Source organism: Passer montanus, unplaced genomic scaffold (assembly GCF_014805655.1).
Source record: "Passer montanus isolate IOZ18808 unplaced genomic scaffold, ASM1480565v1 scaffold19, whole genome shotgun sequence".
Taxonomy (NCBI): Eukaryota; Metazoa; Chordata; class Aves; order Passeriformes; family Passeridae; genus Passer; species Passer montanus.
The window spans coordinates 11,347,148-11,369,748 of NW_024366480.1; the positions used below are offsets into that span (position 1 = coordinate 11,347,148).

Sequence of the window (22,601 nt, forward strand, 5' to 3'; positions counted from 1 at the left end):
CACATAAATGCACACAGGGTAAAGCTCTTGAATTGTAACTTTAACTTATTTTTGTTAACATTGGTCAGTGAGCCAACTGCTTATATAAAAACATAAAAATTATTAAGAGTATCTGTTCTTCCTTCTAAAGATGAAATTCTCCTGAGGCATAAAAATCCAGTTCTCTGTTTCTGCTTCCTATAACTTCAACCAGATTGAAGTGTGTGTACAGTAAAACACCAAGTACCATATGGTTTCTGTTAATTTGAAATTTGACCTTGTGTAGGGTTCAAATGATCATCTATGAAGTTTATGCACTCTTCCATGATAAATGGTGGATAAATCAATTAGCAAGGTTTGCATTCCAGTTCTAATCCAGTTAATACCATGCTGACCAGAACACAATAGTCTCTCCAGTCTCTGTCTGTGTGTAATTTAGAACATCTGAGACCTGGGGATTGCGTTAAGTGCTCTCAACATTAAACTCAGTTATCCAAACAGAGTCTGCCTCCAATTTACCCTTCATATTTCAGCTTCTTGCCATGGCTACCCTCATTTTTATTAGATGTAAAGCCAATTACTCCGATCAATGGACTTGTCTTCCCAAAGGTGCAATGACTTCAGTAATTGACTCTCCTCAGAGAAGGAGTCTATCTATGTTCATCCCAGGCTGAAATTAACTTTGCAGCACAGTGATCTACACTGCCAACTTAAACAAACATCTCTGTCTCCATCTGCAGCACCAATGTATGTCTACCCTACCTAAAATACTTCAACCAGTGCTGGCAAATTCTTGAGAAAGGTGAATTAGAATGTATTCACCATTCATACATAACATTTATCTTTCTACATTTTCTCCCATTCATTACCTTTTGCATTTTCTCTCTTGTGGCTCTAGGTGGCTCATTCTCTATTTCTCATAACCTTGTGATATCATTCCTTCCTAATTTGTTCTTTTCTTTTGTTCTTCCAGACTATTCTTCAATGACTATAGAATCCTTTACCATTTCCTTGATTACTTCTACAATTCACCAGTCTTCATTTTTTTAAACTTTCATGGAAGACTCTCTGTCAGGGACAGTCCGCATATAACCACTTCTTATGAAACAGGTTAAAAGCGAGCTTGGCAGCTTCGGCTGCTGGAAATTATTCTGCCTTCCTTTTCTTAATCAATTCCCAAAACTTTGTCTTCTCAGAGTGTTAGGCTGGGAAGCACACCGTTCAAGATAACTCTCAAATCAGCTTATTTTGTATGGCAAAACTTCCTCCCCACACCCAGATCTTTAATAAAATAAAGGAGGGAGGCTGTTTAAAGCTGGCCTTAAAACATGTATCTTTTTATCACACCTCTGGTCTTTCAGGTCTCTCCCGTTCCATGGTCTTTCTCCTCAAAAGTTTTCTCACTCCTTTGTCAAACATCAGCTGTCTCTTGCTGTTGTTCATGGCTGCCTCATTCATTTTCCTCACTTGGGAAATCAGGAAGGATGGGACCTAGAAGGAGGAAACCAGATCTGAGAATATACAGTAATTTTTCCCCAATGTGTTGGGTCTCTAGAAGGGCACCAAATTTTAGGCAGCAGCAACTCTGTTTATTCCTAGAAGATACATGCAATCAGTAGCTTCCTCTAACAACCTACAGTTATTCCTTTGGTGAAACTTAATCTTTCATGCCATATGAAACTTCAAAGTGATATTTGCAGCTGCAGGAGGTAGTCTTTGCAATCCCCATTATACTCTCTCTCTGTTAGGAGCAAACAAGCTGAGACTGTCAATATCTTTGGGCCAACCTTCAGAAGCCCAAAAAATTGTACACACTTTTGTCCCAATTTATTGTGGGCTAGACTTTAATCTAATCACATTCAAGTTTGGACATATTACCTACACATCCAGATGAAACCATTCTTCTAGGCATCACTCTACATAAACAATGGTATGGGAGAGGTACTTCCAGAAGGTAGTTGATGCTAAAATAGGTGTCTTAGACAAGTAAGGTAGCTCTCAATCCAGAAAATCTGCCAGGGTGCCTCATGCTACACATGGAAGACTCCAGACAGTTTCCAAAGAAACCTTTCTCCTTGGAAGGTCCACTTATTCTGATTTCTGCACATGTCCTGCATATAGCAAAGTACTGCACTGAAATGGGACCATGAAGGGGAAGCAGCACTACTCACTGTCCACAGGATGTCCTGGTACCGGATTAAAAGCCGCACAATGTGCGCGGTGGTAGCGGCTGCTTGCATTTCTTGTTGGTTTGCACGTTTCCCTTTGTAGATAAAGAGGTTTGGTGCAACAATCATAGACACATTCCACAAATTCATCTTGTTTTTCCCTTCATTAGCAACCACCTTCTTCAGGAACTGAAGAAAGGCCTGGAAAAAAACAATACTTGTTTAATTTCAGGAAATAATTGACTTTTGAAATGCAGCATTTTCAAATGCACATCTGGCTGCTATACTGGCACTTGGAAGTGAAATTTAGTGTTTTTTTCATTGTATTTGGATTACTCTGATATTTGTTGTTACAACAACCTGTGTCAACCACAGAGGAATAGTTAATGTTGTCAAAAACACATTAATAAATTATCTATCACTTAGACCATAATCCCAAATTTATAAGGCAAATACAGTGTCTACAGTAGGGCTCTGAATCCTATAGTAGAAGTAAGATGTACATGTATTGCAAGGGAATAGTTACTTTCTTCATAGATTACCAAGTGTCCATTTTGATGTATCTAACCAATGCTTTTTATATCACAGTCATTTGGGGTGATTAGTCTCTCCAAACCTGCACCAGTCCCACATGTAATACATCCTGCAATTTCTGACAGCAACCCTCAAACTTTTATTCTGGGATAACAAAAGCAAGAAGAGCTTAGTGGTTGTTCATTGACTTTACTTCTGCACATGCTTGGCAGAGTCCAAGGAAATTAATTTCCCCTTTTGGGTAGTTTATTCAGAATTTTGCTTGAATGATTAAATAGCAGCTGTGGTCAGAGTTGGGGTCTACCAATGATTCCTTCTGCAATATTGTTCTTGTTTCAACTGGGATAGAGTTAATTTTCTTCCTTGTGTCTGGTACAGGGCTGTGTTTTGGATTTAGGATAAGAATAATGTTGATAACACACTGATGTTTTAGCTGTTGCTAAGCAGTGTTTACACTCAGTCAAGTGTAATCTTTAGCTTCTCATGCTGCACTGCCAGCAAGGGGGCTGGGGCTGCACAAGGACTTGGGAAGGGACACAGCCTGGAGAGCTGACTCCCAAGGGATATTCCATACTATATGGCATTGTGCTCAGTATCTAAACTGTGGGCAAAACTGGTCTTGGACCACTACTCAAGAACTGGTTGGACATCAGTCAGTGAGTGGGGAAAAACTGCATTGTGCACCACTTGTTTTTTGTGTTCTAAGTAATTAATCATTATTATTTTCCCATTCATTTCTGTCCTATTAAACTGCTGTTGTCTCAACTCATTAATTTTATTTTTCTCTTCAAGTCTTCTCACCCATCCCACTGGGAGGGAGGAGGAATGAAGGAATAGCTGTGTTGGCTTTAGATGGAGTAGAACTAATTTTCTTCACGCTGACTGGTATGGGGTTATGTTTGGGACTTGTACTGAATACAGTGGTTATAATACAAATTTTTTTTTGTTATTGCTGATTAGGACTTGCTTAGAGCCAAGGCCTCTTCTGATTTTCATACTGCCACACGGCTGAGATGCAAGAGAAATCAGGAGGAAACATGGCCAAGACAGGTGACCAAAGGTATATTCCAGACCATGTGACATCATGCTCAGTGTAAAAAGGTGGGAGGAAGATGAAGGAAGGGAGGAACTTTTGGAGTGCATTTGTATTCCCAAATAACTCTTACATGAATGAGATCAAGCCCTGCTCCCCTGGTGATGGCTGAACACCTGCCCGCCCATGGGAAGTGGTGAGTTCCTTTCTTTGCTCTGCTTTCGTGAGCAGCCTTTGTTTTCCTATTAAATTACATTTATCTCAACTCATTAATTTTCCAGCTTTTACACTTCTTATTCTCCCCCTGATCCCACTGATGGGGGAGTGAGTGAGAATCTGATGTGCTTGGTTGCTGGCTAGGGTTAAACCATGACAGGTATTAGCTGCCTCTCGGTTAAACCACGAAAACCATATGATTAAAACCACTGTCTTTGTACCCTAACATAGCAATTAAAACATTTTTACAAACCCAAGAATTACAAAGTAGAAACTGTGCTGGAGAAGTTTCTAAAACCTCATAATATACAAGAGAGGGAAGCTGTGTAGAGTTTTGTCATCACTTCTATTTTTGTACAGAAGCCTAATTAATAATAGAGAAATAATTAAGACTACTCCTCTAGCATGTATTTTACTTATGCAGCTCTATATCCAAATGAACTGTGGTAGCAGAAAAAAAACCCCATTCTTTACAGAGCACTAGTAGACCTTCAGGTACTTTGAAGGCAGTTGTTGTTCTTGTCCCTTGTTGCTGTATAAATAAATACAGGTAAAGAAGGCACCTGAACTCATAAGGTTGTGTCTAAACTGAGTAGTGAAAGGCTTTCAGAGGTGGGAGACCTGCACGGTCCTGATGAGCAGGGGACCTGGTAAAATGTCTGGAGGTTCCCAAGTAGCTTGTTCACTCAGGTTTCCTTGAGGTAGAAAAAGGCCCATAGATGCAACCAGCATCTCTTAGGGTCAGGACATAGCTGCAGTCAGATCTGGGAGCTCCCCAGCATGCAAAATGCTTGTAGCACTGTGTTTGTATCAGGAAGTAGTACATGGGGGTGGGCATGGGTTTGTAAGGCAAGGCAGCTGAGGGTGAGCTCCTGACATCTGTACTACAGATACATGTTTTTATGTTGGACTACATGCTACAGTCTGGTCCAGTGCCCTGAAAGCCCTTTCAGTACCAGGAGTGCACTAGGCAAGCTCCTACAGGACAGCTTCTCTTTTAAATTTATCCAGGAGAATTTCAGTTATACAGAAAATCCAGAAACTGGACCTCCTTTGTCCAAACTAAGTGAGGAATATGACTCTTTGAAATGAATGCTCCATAAAAATGATGCTGGAGATCCAGCAGCTGGATACCCCCAGCAACTATTTCTTAATTGCTTGTAAAAGAAATGACGGCCAGGAAATTTGAATATCTTTTCAGGGAAATCATCAAAAACACAGACAAATACTTTCCTGGTGTAGCATCTGAAAAAAATGAGTCTCTCATTTAAAAGTCAAAAGCATTACAGATGGCAGGTGATAGCAAATGAAGAACTTACCTTGGCTGTGTCTCTGTTGGCTTCAGGCATCAGCATGATCAACAGATGCAAAGCTTGTAGTTGTAACTTGATCTTGGAGATTTCTGAGAACATGAATAATTAATGCTTTTGAAATCCCAACTGCAATTGGTTTGTTCTAAAAACCTTGTGTGTCAGTAGTTTTAGACATACCAGCTAGTGCCTGGTTGAGACTAGCATGCTTAGGTGTTGATTAACCATACACTTTTCCCCAAATAAAAAATCACCTTAATGATGCGGTTTTTCCTTGTCATCTTGGATCTTTGTAACACAGGGACACAAGGTGCCATAAAATGCTATCTACATAGTAGCAATCCAGTATTTTTTAGTACTAGCTAGTTTCTCTTAGAAATCTGTGTACTTCTTGTAGGGAATAAAGTCACTTTATTCTGCACAGACATCTCCTGTTCAGTCTTCTCCAAACTGCTGAGCCATTGTAACTGCATGCAGCCTGGGACTCATAAGGAGTCCACACACACTCAGGTATGTGAAGTTTATGGAAAGAGGTCACCTCCTTCTGCCCTTTAAGCTACTCATGGAGACACTGAAAGCGTGACTGCAACCCTATGTAAAGATCCTGAGTTTTCTGTACCAATTTGCTAATAAATTCATCATCCTGAGACTTTCAGTCTGTCCTAGCTTGAGTGACTTCACAGTGAAGTCATAGGTATGGCAAGGTACAATTGCATTCTTCCTGGAAGAGAAATGAACAAAATGTACTGAGATTGAGAGGGTGTATGTACACTGAAAACAAAGCCCAGCTGCCTGAACCTTGCTTTGCTCACACATATCTCTGTACCAATGATCTGACCTCAACATAAACTTTAACAGAAATAAAATAGGTCCAGTAGATCCAGTAGATAAAGGACAGTGATTTGAGTTTACCTTGCAGAAATTTTTGTTTGTGAAATCTACAATTAATGTGAATCAGTGTCTGTACATGAAAGTTATTACTCAGTCACTGTTTGCTCACGAGTTCCAAATTTTACATTAAACAGTTGTTTTGTTCACATAACAAGCACGTGCTGAATGCAGACACCTTTCTCATTTGAAAACAAAACCTTGCAGAAAATTAAAATGCTTAGGCAAAGCACTGGGTCTGTTTTTCTCTCTACTTCAGAGGGAGAAAAAAATTACGACTTTTCTCTATGTACTTCAGAGACAGAAAAAAATGTAATGTCTACTCTTGTATTTTACCATATTATCAGTCCATACTAACTCTATTTCCACATACTTTCTACTAGTGTGATGAATGCAGGCAGATATTCTACTGTGAAGAGTGGGCTTGGGAGTTCTCTTATAAACATTTTTAGCAGACCCGCTGCATCATTATTTCGTACTTGGTCCCAGTCAAAAGTGTCTTCATAAAATTTTGCCTCAAGTTCTTGGTGGAGATTCTGAAAAACAAAAGAAACATTTGGCCTTCAGTCATTGCTGCTGATCCAGCACTTTGTGATTACTTCAGAAATCCCATTACAAGCAGCAGGCAGGTTTGTATAGTACTTGAACTAAAGCAGCCCTAACCCAGTGACAGCCATGTGCAGCTCACAGCAGGTTAACAAGGCAAGTTCCTGCAGATATTTGGCAACCCAGGCTAAATTTGGTTTGCTATAACTAGATTTCTGCAGTGAGCAATTTGAGCCATCTTAAAGCAAGGCATCTTGTGCAATGTATTAGACCTAGAAGCAGAAAACTCACCACAGCTATTCTTTTTGTTTAAAACACTCTCCAGAGGTTTTGACCCTTAAGTCACCAAGGAGTGGTGTTTCTTTCCCACTGCTAGTGAAATTGCTAGATACTCTGAATCCATGGGCCTTGAGCAAATGGCTTAAAATTCAGGTCTTCTCATCTTTGAAAGGAAGTTGTATGTTAGGATAATTATAGTTAGATCTGGTCAAGTTGTAGAAGAATAAAGATTCGAAACCATTACTGTCCTAAAAAACCATAATGAATAAAAAAATCCCCCAAACCTCTAAAAACACAGGAGAGGTTTAAGATAAAATTGGTGATGACACCATTTTGAGTTCCCATTTAATCCCCTTGTTCTCCAATGGCAGCATCCTTCTCCAAAAAGGAGGTCAGTCAAATTCTGGGGGGTCACCAGCCAGTGCTCAAAACATGTATGTGAAAGGGAAATACTCAGCAAGGTTCCTAGCAGCAACAGGATTTGGCTTCAAACCCAGATCACCATTCCCAAAATGCAAGCTCCTCAAAAAATGATTGAGTTAAAAAGATTGAAGGACAGTATTTTAATATACGGATGCTCACAAATAATGCAGCTTCCACAATTACTACTGGCCAAACACTGTCCTATCAAACTTAGAAAGTCTGTTGCTACTTTTTATGAGACCATTTATGACAAAATACATCTGTAGCAAATATTTGGTTTTGGATCATGATTTTGTCAGTTGTACTTTAATATTATGCAAAAAGTTCAGTCCATTCAGGCAGAAAAGCTTTTAAAAATGAATTCTGCTTGCCACGTCTCACATGAATGGAAGGAAATTACATATCAAGTACAGTCACACATAATGAAGTAGAATGGTTGCACAAACGGAAGTAGAAAGTCGTTCAGGATTTGGCATAAAATGCTGCAGTCTCATTTTTACTAGCACATTTCATTGGTTTTAATCTGGGCTATCTCAGTTTCCTCTGTATTCACATCCTTTGCACATAATCAATACAAACACCTAGATTGAATTCTCTCCTGTAACTGACTGGAAATGTGGAACAGAAATCCTCACCTCATCAAAAGCACAAGAGGACAGAATTCTACTCCACATTTTTCTGCTGAGAACTGGGAAAAAGTCACAAAAACAGAATGCAAGATTTTGGAAACATAAACATTTTTAATATATATACATATATATAACCTGTATCCTGGGAGCTGCTATGAGATACAACTTCATATGCAGCTCCTCTGTACTAGGTAGTAAGTTAAACTGTCCATGTAAAAGTTTTTTAAATTATTTGAGTTTTGGTTTCATTTGAGTCTGCCCAACAAACCAATGAGCAAGAGAGAGATTTTTTCAAAGCAGATCCAGATTTCATCCTTCAAAAGCCTTCATACATTATTATGACATTAGGACCTGAGGGCATTCCAACTTTATTTCAGTCTTGTTTGGAGAAAGAAAAGGCATATGGAAGCAATTAAAGGTTGCTCTTCTATAAAACAAAGAATAGAAGAAATGAATACAAGTTTTCCTCTGTAACAAAAGCTCCAGTGAACCAAAATTGTGTCATAGTCTAGTGAAGGATCAGTCGTGTTAAAAAAAATTGCAGCACATATTTTAAAAATATTAGATGCATACATAGATACATGTATACAAGGCAGGGAAGGGAGGGAATTGAGTGTATAAATACATGCTTACCTGTGTGGAGATATATATATTTATATAAGCATATATATATATATATATATATATATACATATATATATATATATATATATATATATATATATATGCTTATATAAATATATATATCTCCACACAGGTAAGCATGTATTTATACACTCAATTCCCTCCCTTCCCTGCCTTGTATACATGTATCTATGTATGCATCTAATATTTTTAAAATATGTGCTGCAATTTTTTTTAACACGACTGATCCTTCACTAGACTATGACACAATTTTGGTTCACTGGAGCTTTTGTTACAGAGGAAAACTTGTATTCATTTCTTCTATTCTTTGTTTTATAGAAGAGCAACCTTTAATTGCTTCCATATGCCTTTTCTTTCTCCAAACAAGACTGAAATAAAGTTGGAATGCCCTCAGGTCCTAATGTCATAATAATGTATGAAGGCTTTTGAAGGATGAAATCTGGATCTGCTTTGAAAAAATCTCTCTCTTGCTCATTGGTTTGTTGGGCAGACTCAAATGAAACCAAAACTCAAATAATTTAAAAAACTTTTACATGGACAGTTTAACTTACTACCTAGTACAGAGGAGCTGCATATGAAGTTGTATCTCATAGCAGCTCCCAGGATACAGGTTATGAAAAAGAAGTGAACAAGACACAGTGCAGAGTATGCAAAGAATATGAAAATAATTGAATTAGAGCACAGCCCTGCTGTGTAATGTCCATGGAAAGACTGGAAAAATTTGGCATTGTGTGAAATAACATTCAATCATTTGTATGAAAAAATGAGGAAGCTGAAAAGTACAGGGCAAGTTAGGAGCTCCCTTCTGCAAGATGTGGCACTTTTCAAGGCTTTGAGGACTTTTATCAATGCACAGAGTTGAAGGAGCTGGGATGCTGCTGCCTATCTTTGGTGTGTTTCCTGTAATGCTGCTTCTTCTTATTCAGCCATTTTTTATGATCCTCAGCCCACCCAATTGTTTAGCAATCCCCATGATTTATGTACCTGCCACAATGTTGAGACTTCCTGTCTCAGAACACAAAACTAGCTTCCTTGAGGATGAAAAAGTGGGAGTAGGATGAACTGTAAGGTGCTGCTTAAACCAGATTAAAAAAAAATCTAAGGAAAAAAAAAGAAAAAAAAATCTGGGAAAAAGATAGACCCTACTAAGCCCAGAACAAAGCCCAACCAACCAAAAAAAAATGCCTTGTTTTTCTCATTTGCCTCTTCCAGCTCCTGGAATGAGGTTGGTCTGGAGAAACAATTGCAAATATTACTGGCCCACAGTGTCAGGTTATTGAGTGCCAATTATACTGTGTTCATAGCCCACAAATAGCCTGTGAAAATGCAGTACTTCAGGCTGCCAGCAGTGAACAGAGTCCAAATTTCTCTCACTTGGATCATGAAATTGTGAGATCACAGATGATAAATGAAAAATAAAATGACACAGAGGTTAAAACGACAGAATAAGATCTTTATCTGATGTTCACTCAGTTTAGGAACTCTGCATTTCTGAAATAAATTAAAACAGAGATAAGATCACAGCAATTTTGGATGACAGAGATAAACTGAAAGGATGTCTCAAAGTTTTGTGGAGAAAAATCACATTCAACATCCTCTGTGCTTTATATAGAACATTAACTAAATCAAAGTAATAGACCAAATGGTCTGTGATTTATTGGTTCCCAGGAACTAATCTGACCTTTCACTGGCAGGAGGAGGAATGCCGAGCCACACAGATCAGTATTTATGTGCAGTCTGAATTTGTGTGTATGCTGTATTATTTTACATACAGTCTGTGGTCCAGAAGATGGAAAACTGGCTTGAGTGTATACCTTGACTCTGGAGGCAGATCCAGGAACCCGCAGAATTCCTTCAGTTTCCAAACCTGTCTCCTCAAGCTTGAGCAGCAGCTGAAACAAGAGACAAAAAAATACAGGAAAATACTCAGAAGTGCTTAAGAATACTCCTGACTTTATTTTCAATCTAGGTATCCTTGAAACTAATCTGAAAAAGATACATTTATATGGAATCAGCTAATGAAATCAAGCCAGCTCTTGTAAATAAATCTGCCTAATTTGCCTCCATAGTCCTGATCCTGAAGTGAGTATGCAAAGTATAGAAAACTGCTAATGCAATAGGCCCCTCTGTCCTTGACTTGAGAGTTGGCATGGCTATAGAACAATTAACACATAAATATATTAATGAAACAGCAGATATGCTTAAACACAATGGTGTTTTGAAGGAAAAATAACCTCTGAGAAATGTTTAAGTGTGCCCCAAGGGGCACAATGGAAAGGTCTATAGATAACATAGGTTACATAGGTTCTTTGGAACTGAGAACTCTGATTAGAAAACGATCCCAGGGTATTTTATGTTCAAATTTCTGTGAATAGAGGACTAAAATTTTCACTCCAATTGGTTATTTAAAAAAAAAAAAGCAAAAAAAAAAAGCTTTGATTTTACATACTTTTGAACATTGAGGGAAAAAAAGAAAAAAAGATCCAGCATTTAATCACAGAGCTCTGGATTTTCACTACCAGATCTGCTTCCTGCCCTAACCTTGATTCTTCTAATTTCCAATGTTATCTTGATAGAGCAGCAGTGGAGCTAATTGCGAAGTCATGTAAATGCTCAAGTTGTGTCAGTCTGTCCCCTGACACTCCCCAACACTTCTTCTTTTGTCAGTATTTACAAGGAAATCTGTTGCCATTTTGAGTCTCTGTAAACCTGTGCAACTGCACACGTACTTGTGTCTGTGTACCTGCCTCCAAGACACCCACAGGATATCCCAGTGTAGCCAAATGTCTCATTTAAATACCATTGTCTTGTCATACAAACCTCAGTCAGAAGATATCACTTCCCTTCTGGAAACAGTAGCCAAGTAATACTTATGGTTTAAATTAATGTGAAATTAAAACTCCTGAGACTCCTCATCTCTGCCACTTCGGCACACACATAATTTTGCTTGTCTCTCTATTTAATGAAAAAGGAAACAGAAAGACATTTCTTTTCTTGAAGTTTCCTGCGTGCTATCATGTAATTACAAAAATCAAAAAGGGTCCCCACCACAGATTAAAAAAAAAAAAAAAAAAGAGGAGCAGATTTTCTCTCCTTGTCACTAAGTTTTCAAACCACAATATTTTGTCAGGCAGTCTGTAGACACTTGCCAGTCTGTAATGACTACAAGAAACTTCTCTGATCTGATGACTCCTTTGAGTGTCAATGCAAACAGTGGAAAAGCAAATCCTAGTGACCAAGCAGGCCAAGTGATACTCACTTTTTGGAAGATAAGGGGCACTTTTATTCCAGGAACCTTCTTTTGGTCATTCTCCAGCAGTACGGTGAGAGGGACTCCAAAAAGACCATTCTCTTAAAAATAACAACAACAAACGTGAAAACAAGGAAACACAGCCTGGTAAGCACCTTCTTTCAAAGCTGATGGACGTGAAGGTGGCTGCAGAGGGGATGCCACACACGGTACCTCGTCCCCGCACCCTCTCCACACGGTTCCTCTTCAGTTCCACGCCCAGCGCGTCGTAAAAGGCCGTGAGCTCGATCAGGGAGAGGTAGCGGATCTTCTTCATGTCTTCTGGAGACAGGTCCCCAACCTCCGTCAGGCCAAACCGGCTTTTCCGAACAATGAATTTCTACAGTAGAGATGGGTCACATCTTTATTTGCACCAAAGTTACAGGGAGTGAATTTTTGTTTCAAAAGAGATGCGCGGATGTGACTGGAGGTCACGTTCGGGTAGGTGGATACCAATAAAGTGATGAACTATAGCCCTGTAGATTGGTCTGGTGTGGTGACACAGGTGGTATCCACCTGAACATAAAACTGAGCTTCTTGCTCACCAGGCACCCTTGCAGTTTGACTGGGAAGTGGTGCAGGGACACCTCAGTGCCTGTACTTCAGCTGGGAGAAATTAGTTATGTGCTTCTCTAAAAGTTTTGCCCAGTTTCTGCAGGATGCAGCATTTTGCTCTGCTCCTGCCTTCCCCAAAACATCTTTGAAAGCTGTTGAAGTTAATCATGGATATGGTTCTGTATCAGTTTTGTGTGTGCAATGAATCCATGCCTGCTTTGCATAATGCCATTAACTAATGAGGTCTTACAGGGGAGTTACTAAAGATCTGAGGAAAAGCCCAGAAGCAAAACTGCTTAGTTCAGAAGCCAACCTGCCAACTTAGGGGTATTTTTTATTACTCCAGAAAGCTTAAAAACAGGACTCCCAACAGCTAACAAATAATTTATTCAAGTAGACTTAAACTAAATGATACTGAGTAATTTGGGGCATGTGAAGATGTCTACATATTTTAGAAACTGCAGTGTCAGGGACCAGAGCCAGGAATGTTGCGTCATAACAGATGCATTTGTACAAATGTCAAAAAGAACAAACAACCACCAGTTTCTGACGTAATTGTTAGACATAATAACAAAGTCATAGTAAAAAACATGGTAAAAAACATACTTTTCAAAGAACTGTGGATCTTTGGTAATGTGTACTTTTTAAAATTTAAACCAGGTATTGTTAGTCAGAGGCATAAATAAATAGTATTACAAAATAATCTCCCTCTTTTAGGGAAATTAGTGGAATGCCTCTAGTAATGATTTGTTTCTGGAGATTTCAGCTCAGTCCTTCATTTTTTTAAACAAATTTGGACTCAAAATGTTTAACCCATCTTTAAATTAAACCAGTCAAACTTATTAAGAAAAAGGTAAACAAAAACCAAAAAGCCCTCTAAACCAAATCAAAACAAAAAATTAAACTTACACCAGATTTCAAAAGGAAGAGAGTAAAAAGGACACCTAGATCATGTAGTTTAGGACTTCATAAAGTACACTGCATATGGTTAACAATAATTGGGGGAGAAAGTGTGTAGGGAATGGAATAACTTTTTTACTTGCTGCCTGGGGCATTTTACTTGCTGCCTGGGGCATATTAGGGAATATTTTCAGAATATTCTCTCCTTAAAATGCAGCGATTCCACTGTTAGCCTTTTTCTGAGACTTAATGTAACAAAAGCTGCATGTGAGTTAGCTTTCTGAAGAAACATAAAATACTAAAGAATATTTACACATTTTGATTCCAGTGATGCAAAAAGTGTAAAAGCAGTCAAAATGCAATAAATCACCTTGAAAAAAACGGAAAAAAATACCCCAGACTGTATACATATATATTCTGGGGGGAAAGAGAAAAAACTCTAAGCACTGCAAAACTGATTAAAAAGAGTACTACAAAGATTTTCCACAGTGGCTGTTTGACTCCTAGGGCTCACTATGATGTGATGCTGTGGTTAATACAAACTTTGAGGCTGGCTGTCTTTCTCTGTCTTGTGTCATAATTTTCCAGTGGTTTTTCTTACAGTGGTGTAAGAAAAAAATTATGCAGGTTTGAAGGAGGCTGTGCTATCCTGGAATTAGATTACTAATGTTTTGGCTAAGGATTGTGTCAGATATTTTGCGGTGTTGTTTGCATGTGGAACTGTGCAGTGTACTCAGACTTGTATTTCTGTGGTATCTTCAACTAAGTCACACGGACCATGGTCCCACACTGGAGAAATCACATGCACTTTGGGAAAATCCCTATGCTCCTGAGGGAGCTGAGTTGACTCTTATAGGAATCGGGGGACTCCCTGCTGAAGGATACATGCTATTTTATGGTATATAATATCTGTGCAGCTCTGTACACACCATCAATGAAGTTGGCTATGCTGTCAGGCTCATCCTGGAGAAAGTGTGATGCTGCACAGCCTCCAGTGTAGCCCCATTGTCCCACTGTCCTTCTGAGTGTAGGTGACTGGTTGCTCAGTGTAACAGAGTGAAAGGTGATTTTTCTGCTGGCGCCCATTATGGTCTGAGTCATCATGGGAAAAAACCAAACACTACAAGCAGCAGCAGATGAAGCAACGGAAAGGCCAACATCAACAGCTATGATTGCTCACTTTATTCAGAAATGCTCTGCAATGACCTGGCATGTTTCTTGTGTGGTCTTATGAGCTCAGAAAATTATGTCCTGCATGCAGCGCAGTTCAACTCCAGCACAATACTGGCATTTTCTAAGGCTTATCAATTATGAATCCACAGATCCATGATATTCGATACAGCATCATCTCTTCCCTCTTTGTCATCAGTTTCCCTGCTCTGTCAACTGGGAATTGTCTGTGCTGTTGCAGAGAACAATTTGTGAGTGTGCATGTGTTGTAGTAAAGACCAAAATCATGATGAGTGTTGAGATGCCCTTAAGTTGTCACAGGACACCAAGTTATCCCCAAAAAAACCCCGAAAAACCCAAACAACCAAAGACAGAAAAAAAGGCACAGGGATTTCACATAAATTATGTTATCTGTGTGGTGTCTTATCATTCAACATAGAAGCTTACTTCTGTATCTCAGCTTCTTCCTTGGTGGAATCTCAGATGGACAACTGACTAATTCTCAGATAATTCAATGTCTGTGTGGATTGTAACAATTTCAGGTTAGTTTGCGACCTTAGGACATCGTAACATTCAGGAAATTTTTCCAAATACTTTACAGCTACTTCATACATGTCACTGAAAAGGTAGTATTGGAAGCACTAAATTAATGCTCCAGTTTTCAGTGATGGAAGTTGTGAGGGCTGATGTGAGTAGAAAATTGACTTCCATGACTTCATGACATAATTCCAGATAATGACACAACTGCTCAGTGCATGTCTGGTTGGATGATATGGCAAACTTTTCTTGAACAATTCATATAGTATCTCCTATAGTGTGATTTGCACTCAATACTGACTGGAAACAGGCAATATTGCTGCAGGAATAAGGTTTGCTTTCCTTTCTTCATCTGTAAAGCAATTTTAAATCCACATGTTAACAAAAGTGGATAATCTATGGGGGAAAGATGTAGGAAAGCATATTGGTATTGAAGATCATTGTTAGTTTTACTGCCAATATGCACCTTTCATCTCTGTGTGAAAAAATTGTGATGATGCACTATTTGTGGACTGAGTTACACATACTCATCTGGGTGCACGTGCTCATGATGGGTACAAGGAAAAACCTGGCTTGGATAGCCATACTAACTTTGGGAATCAGTCACAGGCAGTAGGCAGGCACACAGAGAAGCCTCTAGAAAGCACACACTGCAAAGGCCAGATCATGTATCTTAACAGACTCCATTGTGCTGGGGATATAAAACAGGAAATTGCTGTGTTAAAGAAAACAATCAAGGAAATATATGGAGAAGAAACTTACTGGCAAAGCCGAGTCTTCCTTTTTGAACCTCTGGTTTTTTGGCCAGTCTTGGGTTTTTGGAAGGACTGTAATGGATTCTGAGAAAGAGACATCATAGGAGAGCTCTTCTGTTATGGATGGGCTGCCTTTATCTGTTCCACAGTCTAGACAGCTCTTAGCTGAAAATAAGGGAAATTATATGTGAATAATAAATTGCATTTAGTACAGAGACATTAAAAATTTGAACCAAGAACACAAAATTCTTGAGAAAGTAATAAAGGAAGTGCTTTGAAGAGGAATTTCAGTGCAAACCACAGCATGTTCCTGTTTTGTCTTGAGGAAATAACCCCTTAGAAATAAAATCCCTATTTTTGTTTTAGATTATTTAACTTGTTGCTTTCTGTGAGAAAGATAGTCAAGCTGGAACTTCCTGTTTATTAGGAATTACCAAGTTTTTTTTACTGCATCCTTGTCTTGCCAGGCCAGCAAACTGTGGTGGCACTTGTCAAATGAACAATTAAAAATAAATAAACTTTTCTTGACAAAAAAAAAAGCAAGCTGTTGACACATTTTCTCAGATTACTGATGATTTATTTATAAACACAAGACATTGTGCATATATTTTATGTAGTTACATACACATATTTCTCATTGTTGATAGTTTAGGTGTATAGCACCATAACAGGACAAAACATACAATATTCCAGTTTGAAAAATACTATATCTACTGGCATTTATAGTAGATATTGTGAAATTACTTATTGCTCTTCTCTAAAATTTAGTCACCACCTTAAATTACTGGATGTCAGAGGAAAGTTTCTGAAATCAAGTCCAGAAATACGCTATTGTCAGGGAGGCCAAAGTGTGAAAACATAAATGAGTTACAGGGCTGCCAACTTGCTTGATGAATCTCTAGTATCTCAGGTAAATGTTTAGTTTTCCTATAAGGTTCAGTTCCTAAATCCACTTGGGATGGAATCATAAATTTAATTGAAAGTGAAGTAAAATTTCAGCCCCCATGACACAAGTGTATTCAAAAGCCATGGCAATAAGAAAGCGAATTAAAAAACATTACATGTCTTATAAATTTGTGCATGCCCCATGTTCTCTGAATCACTGCATTTAGTTACAGGGACTTTTTTGCAATACCACATCTTTTACACGTCTGATATGAAAAAAGTTAAGTGTGGTATTAAGTGGCTTCTGGTTTCTGAACTGTGGCTTTAGTTGTTGTCTAATGTCCAAGCCATTTAAGATGTTTTCCATCTCTCTTTCCACCCTTGGACATGAGACCACAGAGTCTCATGGTACCTCTGGGCATTTGGTTCCCCATCTGTTTCAGTAAAACTGCTTGCAGAGCAGAAGCATCAGCAGAGCAGCTTTTGCCACCAAGGAAAATGTCTGTGCCACTGTACCCAGAGGTAAATATCCACAGGATTAGTTTAGAAATTTGGGTATTAATAACCCTTTAGTTAAGCCTGAACAATGGTGATGGGAAGAGCTTTCAAACTAAGAGATGGACATTCTCGTGGAAGGCTGCTGACAATTATCCAGACACTGAGTAGAGAAGAGCTATTACTTTCATTAGCACTGCCAATCACTGTCAGGACCAAGCATTTAAGGGATAACACCATTCATAGATCAGAATAACAGGGCATAGGAAAATTATAATTTCTAATACTACAATTTCTGCAGTACTGGAGAATAAATGTGGAGGAAATATGCCTCTTTTATTTGCAACACGAAAATACACTGATGACATATTTCGGACAAATTCTGTATGATATTGCTTACAGATTATTTTTATATTCCCAGCCTTGCAATGATCAGCATTTTTACAAGCTGATGCCTCAAGGGCAGCAGTCTGTGTCTGTACAACATTGATCTTTAATGGGAAACTTTGGTTCCTGCATGCCAATAAGCTGACAATGATTTTAAAGAAATATATGCAGCACTGCCCCAACGTGAAAGAGGGGCCTAACCTCTGAACCAGAAAAGGGTCTTTCTGTCTGTCATTTTACTAAGAGGAAGTGAACACTGGTTACATGTTGTCATACTCACAGCTAACTGATTTCCAAACTGTCTTCTGCCCAGGAAGCTGGATACCATTAGAAGATACTGGTGACACTGGAACTGTCTCAAATGTGGGCTGATAGGCAAGGAAAAATGATCAGACTGCAGTGAAGGCAAACGTCTACGGACAGAAACTGCTACAGTTCAAGCAAAGGTCTATCATTCTCAGCTTACACTCTCTTGACAAGATTAAATAATCTGTTGTGATTCTTCAGAGTGTATTTTTCAAAGCCAAGCCTGAGAATCAATCTTCCCCAGACTGCACAGATTTGGACCGTGTGGAGGTCAGTAATACTGCAGCTTGCTGTACCTAATGAGTCCTGTCCTATAAAATGACTGAAATTAGCTAAGTAAATTGCTATACAGAATTAGGCTAACTGAAAGGTCCTCCTCAAATTGTAATTCATCCTGGCTTTAATAATGTTGGCCACAAATCTTTTTGAAGACTCTCTGGCACATGCTGAATACCTGCTATTCACAGAGACCTGTCAGAAATCAGTCAGTATGCTACCTCTTGTGATTTGGGCACCAGAAAGCTATTAAAGGATGGATATCCTCCCATAGGTTATACACAAATACTTTTATCAGTGAAATGCAAAAAACAACTTGAGGAAACAAAGAAACATTTTCTAGATTCATTTCTTTCCACTCCAGAAAGCATTCTGCACTGCTGAGAAGTGGCTTGGCAGCCCAGGGGGTGACTTTCAAGCAGAGTCACCTTTTCCTAGCAGTGGAGTTTTGGCCTTGTCCTCCGCAGTTTTTTGTCTCATAAAGACAAATCTGAGTGTTTGTGTTCCATGGGAAATAGCAGCTCAACTATTTGTTCTTGAGTAAATAAAAACCCAAACAAAAACAAGGTCAGGAATTATAAAGCTGCTCTGAAGGTTACTCAGTGAAAGGAACTACAATGTTCCATACCTGTCTTACATTTTTTCCTGCTGTTATTTGCATCCTTGTGGGAGGCCCTGAAGCCCCCAGCCTTTCTGAAACCGGCTGTCTCACACATCCTGAGCCTGATGGAACAGACCCAGTTTTCCAGCTGAACCTGTAGAGCTGCAGGCCCCCATGAGCCCTTAATACCACTTCTTTTAATTGCTCTTTAAATTGCTACATCAGCTGTTTATCAACAAGTAACAATTCCTCAGGGCAAAAATTCTGTTTTCCCCAGTTGTAGTCAATATGTGGGAGAAGTGTTCAGGCTGTCAAAAAATGTCAGATATTTAAAAGACAGGCAGTTCTTCTAATTGGAAACCTGAAATAACGTTTCAGTTGTTTTATCCAATCTTATCCTCTGAGCTATTTGGGTAACAAAGTCAAATGCAACATGAATAAAATCTCTCCTGAGAAAGTCCATTCAATGGCTTGTGAACTTGACAGCAAACAGGATCTGAGGCACATGGGCTTCCTTTGCCAGAAGCCTGTAAGGACCATAGATTTTCTAAAGAAAAGAACTGGATACTCTTATGATAAAATCCCACAACACTTACACAAAAAGCTTCAGGACATAAAAAAGCACTATAAATTTCAGGTGGGAGTATAGAAGTGGACAGGATTGCTAAACTTGTCTCAGCAATTTGGGAAAATCAACTCTAAAATAATTACGCTTCTGCTTAAGATCCAGATGGAGAAATTAATGGGAAATATTAGCAACTGGCTCATCTACTTTCAGTGCTCAAAATATCTGACCCTGTGAACAATATTCAGAATAGATTTCCAGTCAGTCAAGCTTATTAAGAAAAAAACACTTCCAGCCTTGTTACATGGGTGAAATGAGTCGTGAAGCACCTGCAGGAACCTGGTTCTGATAAGCAGGGCAGAGCTGGCAGACACAGATATGGAAGATGGAGTGGACTGCACACCTCTGCCTGGCACCCAGCAGGACTGGCAGCAGGCAGCTCTAGCCTGGGGAACTGAATAATGTGAACTGTGCACAATAACCTGGGTACCTGAAATGTCATATTCTCAGTCCCATTTCCCAGCCTCCACAGTGAGAATCTACAATGAAACCAAATCTATGTCTCTTTTGTGAAGATATCTTCCTTCTCCCCCCACCCCCTTTACTTTTTTTTATGTTAGGAAGACTGGGAATAAAACCGTTTTAATGCATGAATTTAAAGATCTAGATTATTTCTGTAGGGTAAAAGAAAATTAAAGAACTTTTGAAGACTGTTTCTCAATGAATGTGAACGATGAAGAGTCAAATTGTGTTCTTAAATAAACTGGGACAGCCTTATTGATTTGCCTGGGGCTCCAGCAAAGGTGAGGCTTCCCATATCCTGATTTCTGACTGAAAGTGATTAATTAGACACACTAAAAATGAGCCTATTGTTTACTGCCACAACATAGACAGGAATTTCCAAAGGGAAGATGAAATCAGAAGAGCAAGGAGAGGATGGAGATGAAGTAGACAGACAGTTCTTTAGCAGCTACCCTCATTGTAGAAGATGCATAATCAAATCATTGGAGCATCAAAGAGACCAAATTTTATTTGCTGCAGCTAAAGGAAATAGAGGCAAAGGAGGATAACCTTACAGCTCTGGCCAGGATACAATTTGCCCATGCTTTGAATATATTCATATTTCCAAGCACTGCCATCACAAACACCTTTTCATGCAAATAGCTCTGGGTTAGTAAGTGATTCTTCTTTAACTAGGACATGATTTTGTCATGCATTGCTGAAGTAAAATGCTTGTAGAAAGTGTTCAGGAGTTTTAGTTAATGGCAATGTACAGGGTTGGGTTGTTAATGAGCACAGTGCTCCATCTCCTCTCTCCAATAACAGAATGAATGTATGTGTGTCCCCCATTTGTATTCTGCTGTTGATTTTTCTAAGCTCTGGGCACAAGCAGAGCCGATAGCTTCTGATGGAAGCAGCAGGGTACCAGCAGTAAGGAAAATCAGGCCACTGTGATTAATAAACCATCCAATTTAAAACTCAGTAGTGTGGCTGTCAATCCAGTCTGCTGGCTGGACCTGTCTGAAGCAGAGCAAAGGCACCTCAGCTGGGACAGGCTGCTCTACTTGCTAAGGTGTGGCTTTTGTAACTACAGGGATAGCATTTTGCCCCTAGGGATCACAGCTCCTTTCCAGGACAGAAAAAAAAAAAAAACAAACCAAAAAAACCCAACCAAACCAAAACAAAACAAAAAAAAAAAAACCACCCCAAAGCTACCAAAACAAGAAAAGGAATAACTTCGTTTCCTTTTATTTCAGTCCATTTTGTCTGTTGAGGGGACACTCCTGCCATGAGGGCATGGACCTCAAGGTAGGATGGCTATAAAAGCACCTTTTGTTCTGTATTGATCCATGCAGAGCCTGGCCACCAGGCAGTAATAGCAAAACATCTAGCAGGCAGGGTTTCTTCAGAACAGAGAGGAAAAAACTAGGGCAAATCTCTCTTTTTCTTCCCCCACTCAAGATGACAACTAATTTATGCCTCTTTAGTGGTCCCCTAAATCTCATCTCAGGTGACCCTAGTGAGCTAATCATCTTTTCTCTCATCATTAGCCAAGGAAGAGAGTAATCCATCCTGTGACCCATCCCTCTGGGCTCTTGTGATTCTTAGGTTGTTGGGAAGAGGTGTAAATCCATCCTCCTAATGGGGAGGATTATAGAGTTAAGTGAAACAATTAGACCTGATTTGCTATTTGCAGCATGTTCTGTTTACTTCTGCCCTTCCCAAATAAAAGGCAGGATGGGAAAGCAAAACTGCATGTCATTTCAAGCAGCCCACTCACCAGCCTCTCTTCCCCAACTGTGCTGAAAAGATTTGCTCGACCCCATCTCCTGCCACTCTTTTCTTTTGGCTGGGTTGTTTTTAATGTGCTTCTCTTCCCTAAACTGATTAATCACAAAGATTAATGACACAGCTGTGGGCCTGTGACCAAAGAGGCAGCAAAGCTCCAGGGACTGCTGATACCCCCTTAAAAAGACTACTTGGGAAACCCTTAGGTCAGGGACACAGGCCCTCCTGAAGTGTGTTTATCCCTGACGGGCTGATAATTAGGACAAAGTTTCTAAATCCCATAACAAGCAGCAGAGATAGGAGCACTGGTGAATAGGAAAATTAGAGTGTTGGGGCATTGCAGGCTTTTAGAACTACCATGTTTCACAGTCTGTTGGAGGGAGGTGATGGTGTGCTCTGCAGTTATGTTTGGGCATCTGGGTTTAACATCTAGGTCAGCACCTGCAGAACTGCATATTTTTGTGAGAAGAAGAATTAGAAGACTTAATTACTTATTTGATCTTATCTTTAAGACTTTCACAATGCAGAACTAGTAAGCAAAGTGAATTTTTGAGGAGGTAAAACACTGATTTGAAGGGCAGTTGCTCTGAGACTCCAAATTCCTTTTACAAGTGAGAACCTTTATCAAGTAAGAAGGGGAAAATAAGCAGGTCAAAAATAAATCAATAACGTGCCCATCTGAGAGGAAATATCCAATGCTTATTTGGCTGATTGAAATTTATTAGGAAACTCAAGCTTTTGTAAAAAAATTTAAACACCTTATGGTTTAGAGATACTTGAATCAGGAGAAGTGAGCTAATCTAACTAGAAGTACCACCAGCTTTTTAATGTTCATGCAAACATGCCTGATACCTCTCATGAAAGAAAGTCTGCCCACAGGAAACTATTGGATGCTTCTGCATGTATTTGGGGGATATGTACAAGAGATTCAAAAGAATCCA

General features: G+C 39.2%; 1 protein-coding gene across 1 annotated transcript in view; it reads right to left on the reverse strand.

Annotated features, from left to right (window-relative positions):
• The window catches only part of ARHGAP28 (Rho GTPase activating protein 28), a 78,604-nt gene that overhangs the window by 6,522 nt on the left and 49,481 nt on the right, over positions 1-22,601 (reverse strand). The window contains exons 4-12 of the mRNA XM_039706273.1: positions 17,904-17,991; positions 15,864-16,021; positions 12,114-12,279; positions 11,910-12,001; positions 10,465-10,542; positions 6,502-6,664; positions 5,250-5,332; positions 2,151-2,348; positions 1,327-1,470 (exon numbers count right to left, since the gene is read on the reverse strand). Coding sequence (XP_039562207.1) covers positions 1,327-1,470; positions 2,151-2,348; positions 5,250-5,332; positions 6,502-6,664; positions 10,465-10,542; positions 11,910-12,001; positions 12,114-12,279; positions 15,864-16,021; positions 17,904-17,991 — 1,170 coding nt within the window. The remainder of the gene's footprint in view (positions 1-1,326; positions 1,471-2,150; positions 2,349-5,249; positions 5,333-6,501; positions 6,665-10,464; positions 10,543-11,909; positions 12,002-12,113; positions 12,280-15,863; positions 16,022-17,903; positions 17,992-22,601) is intronic.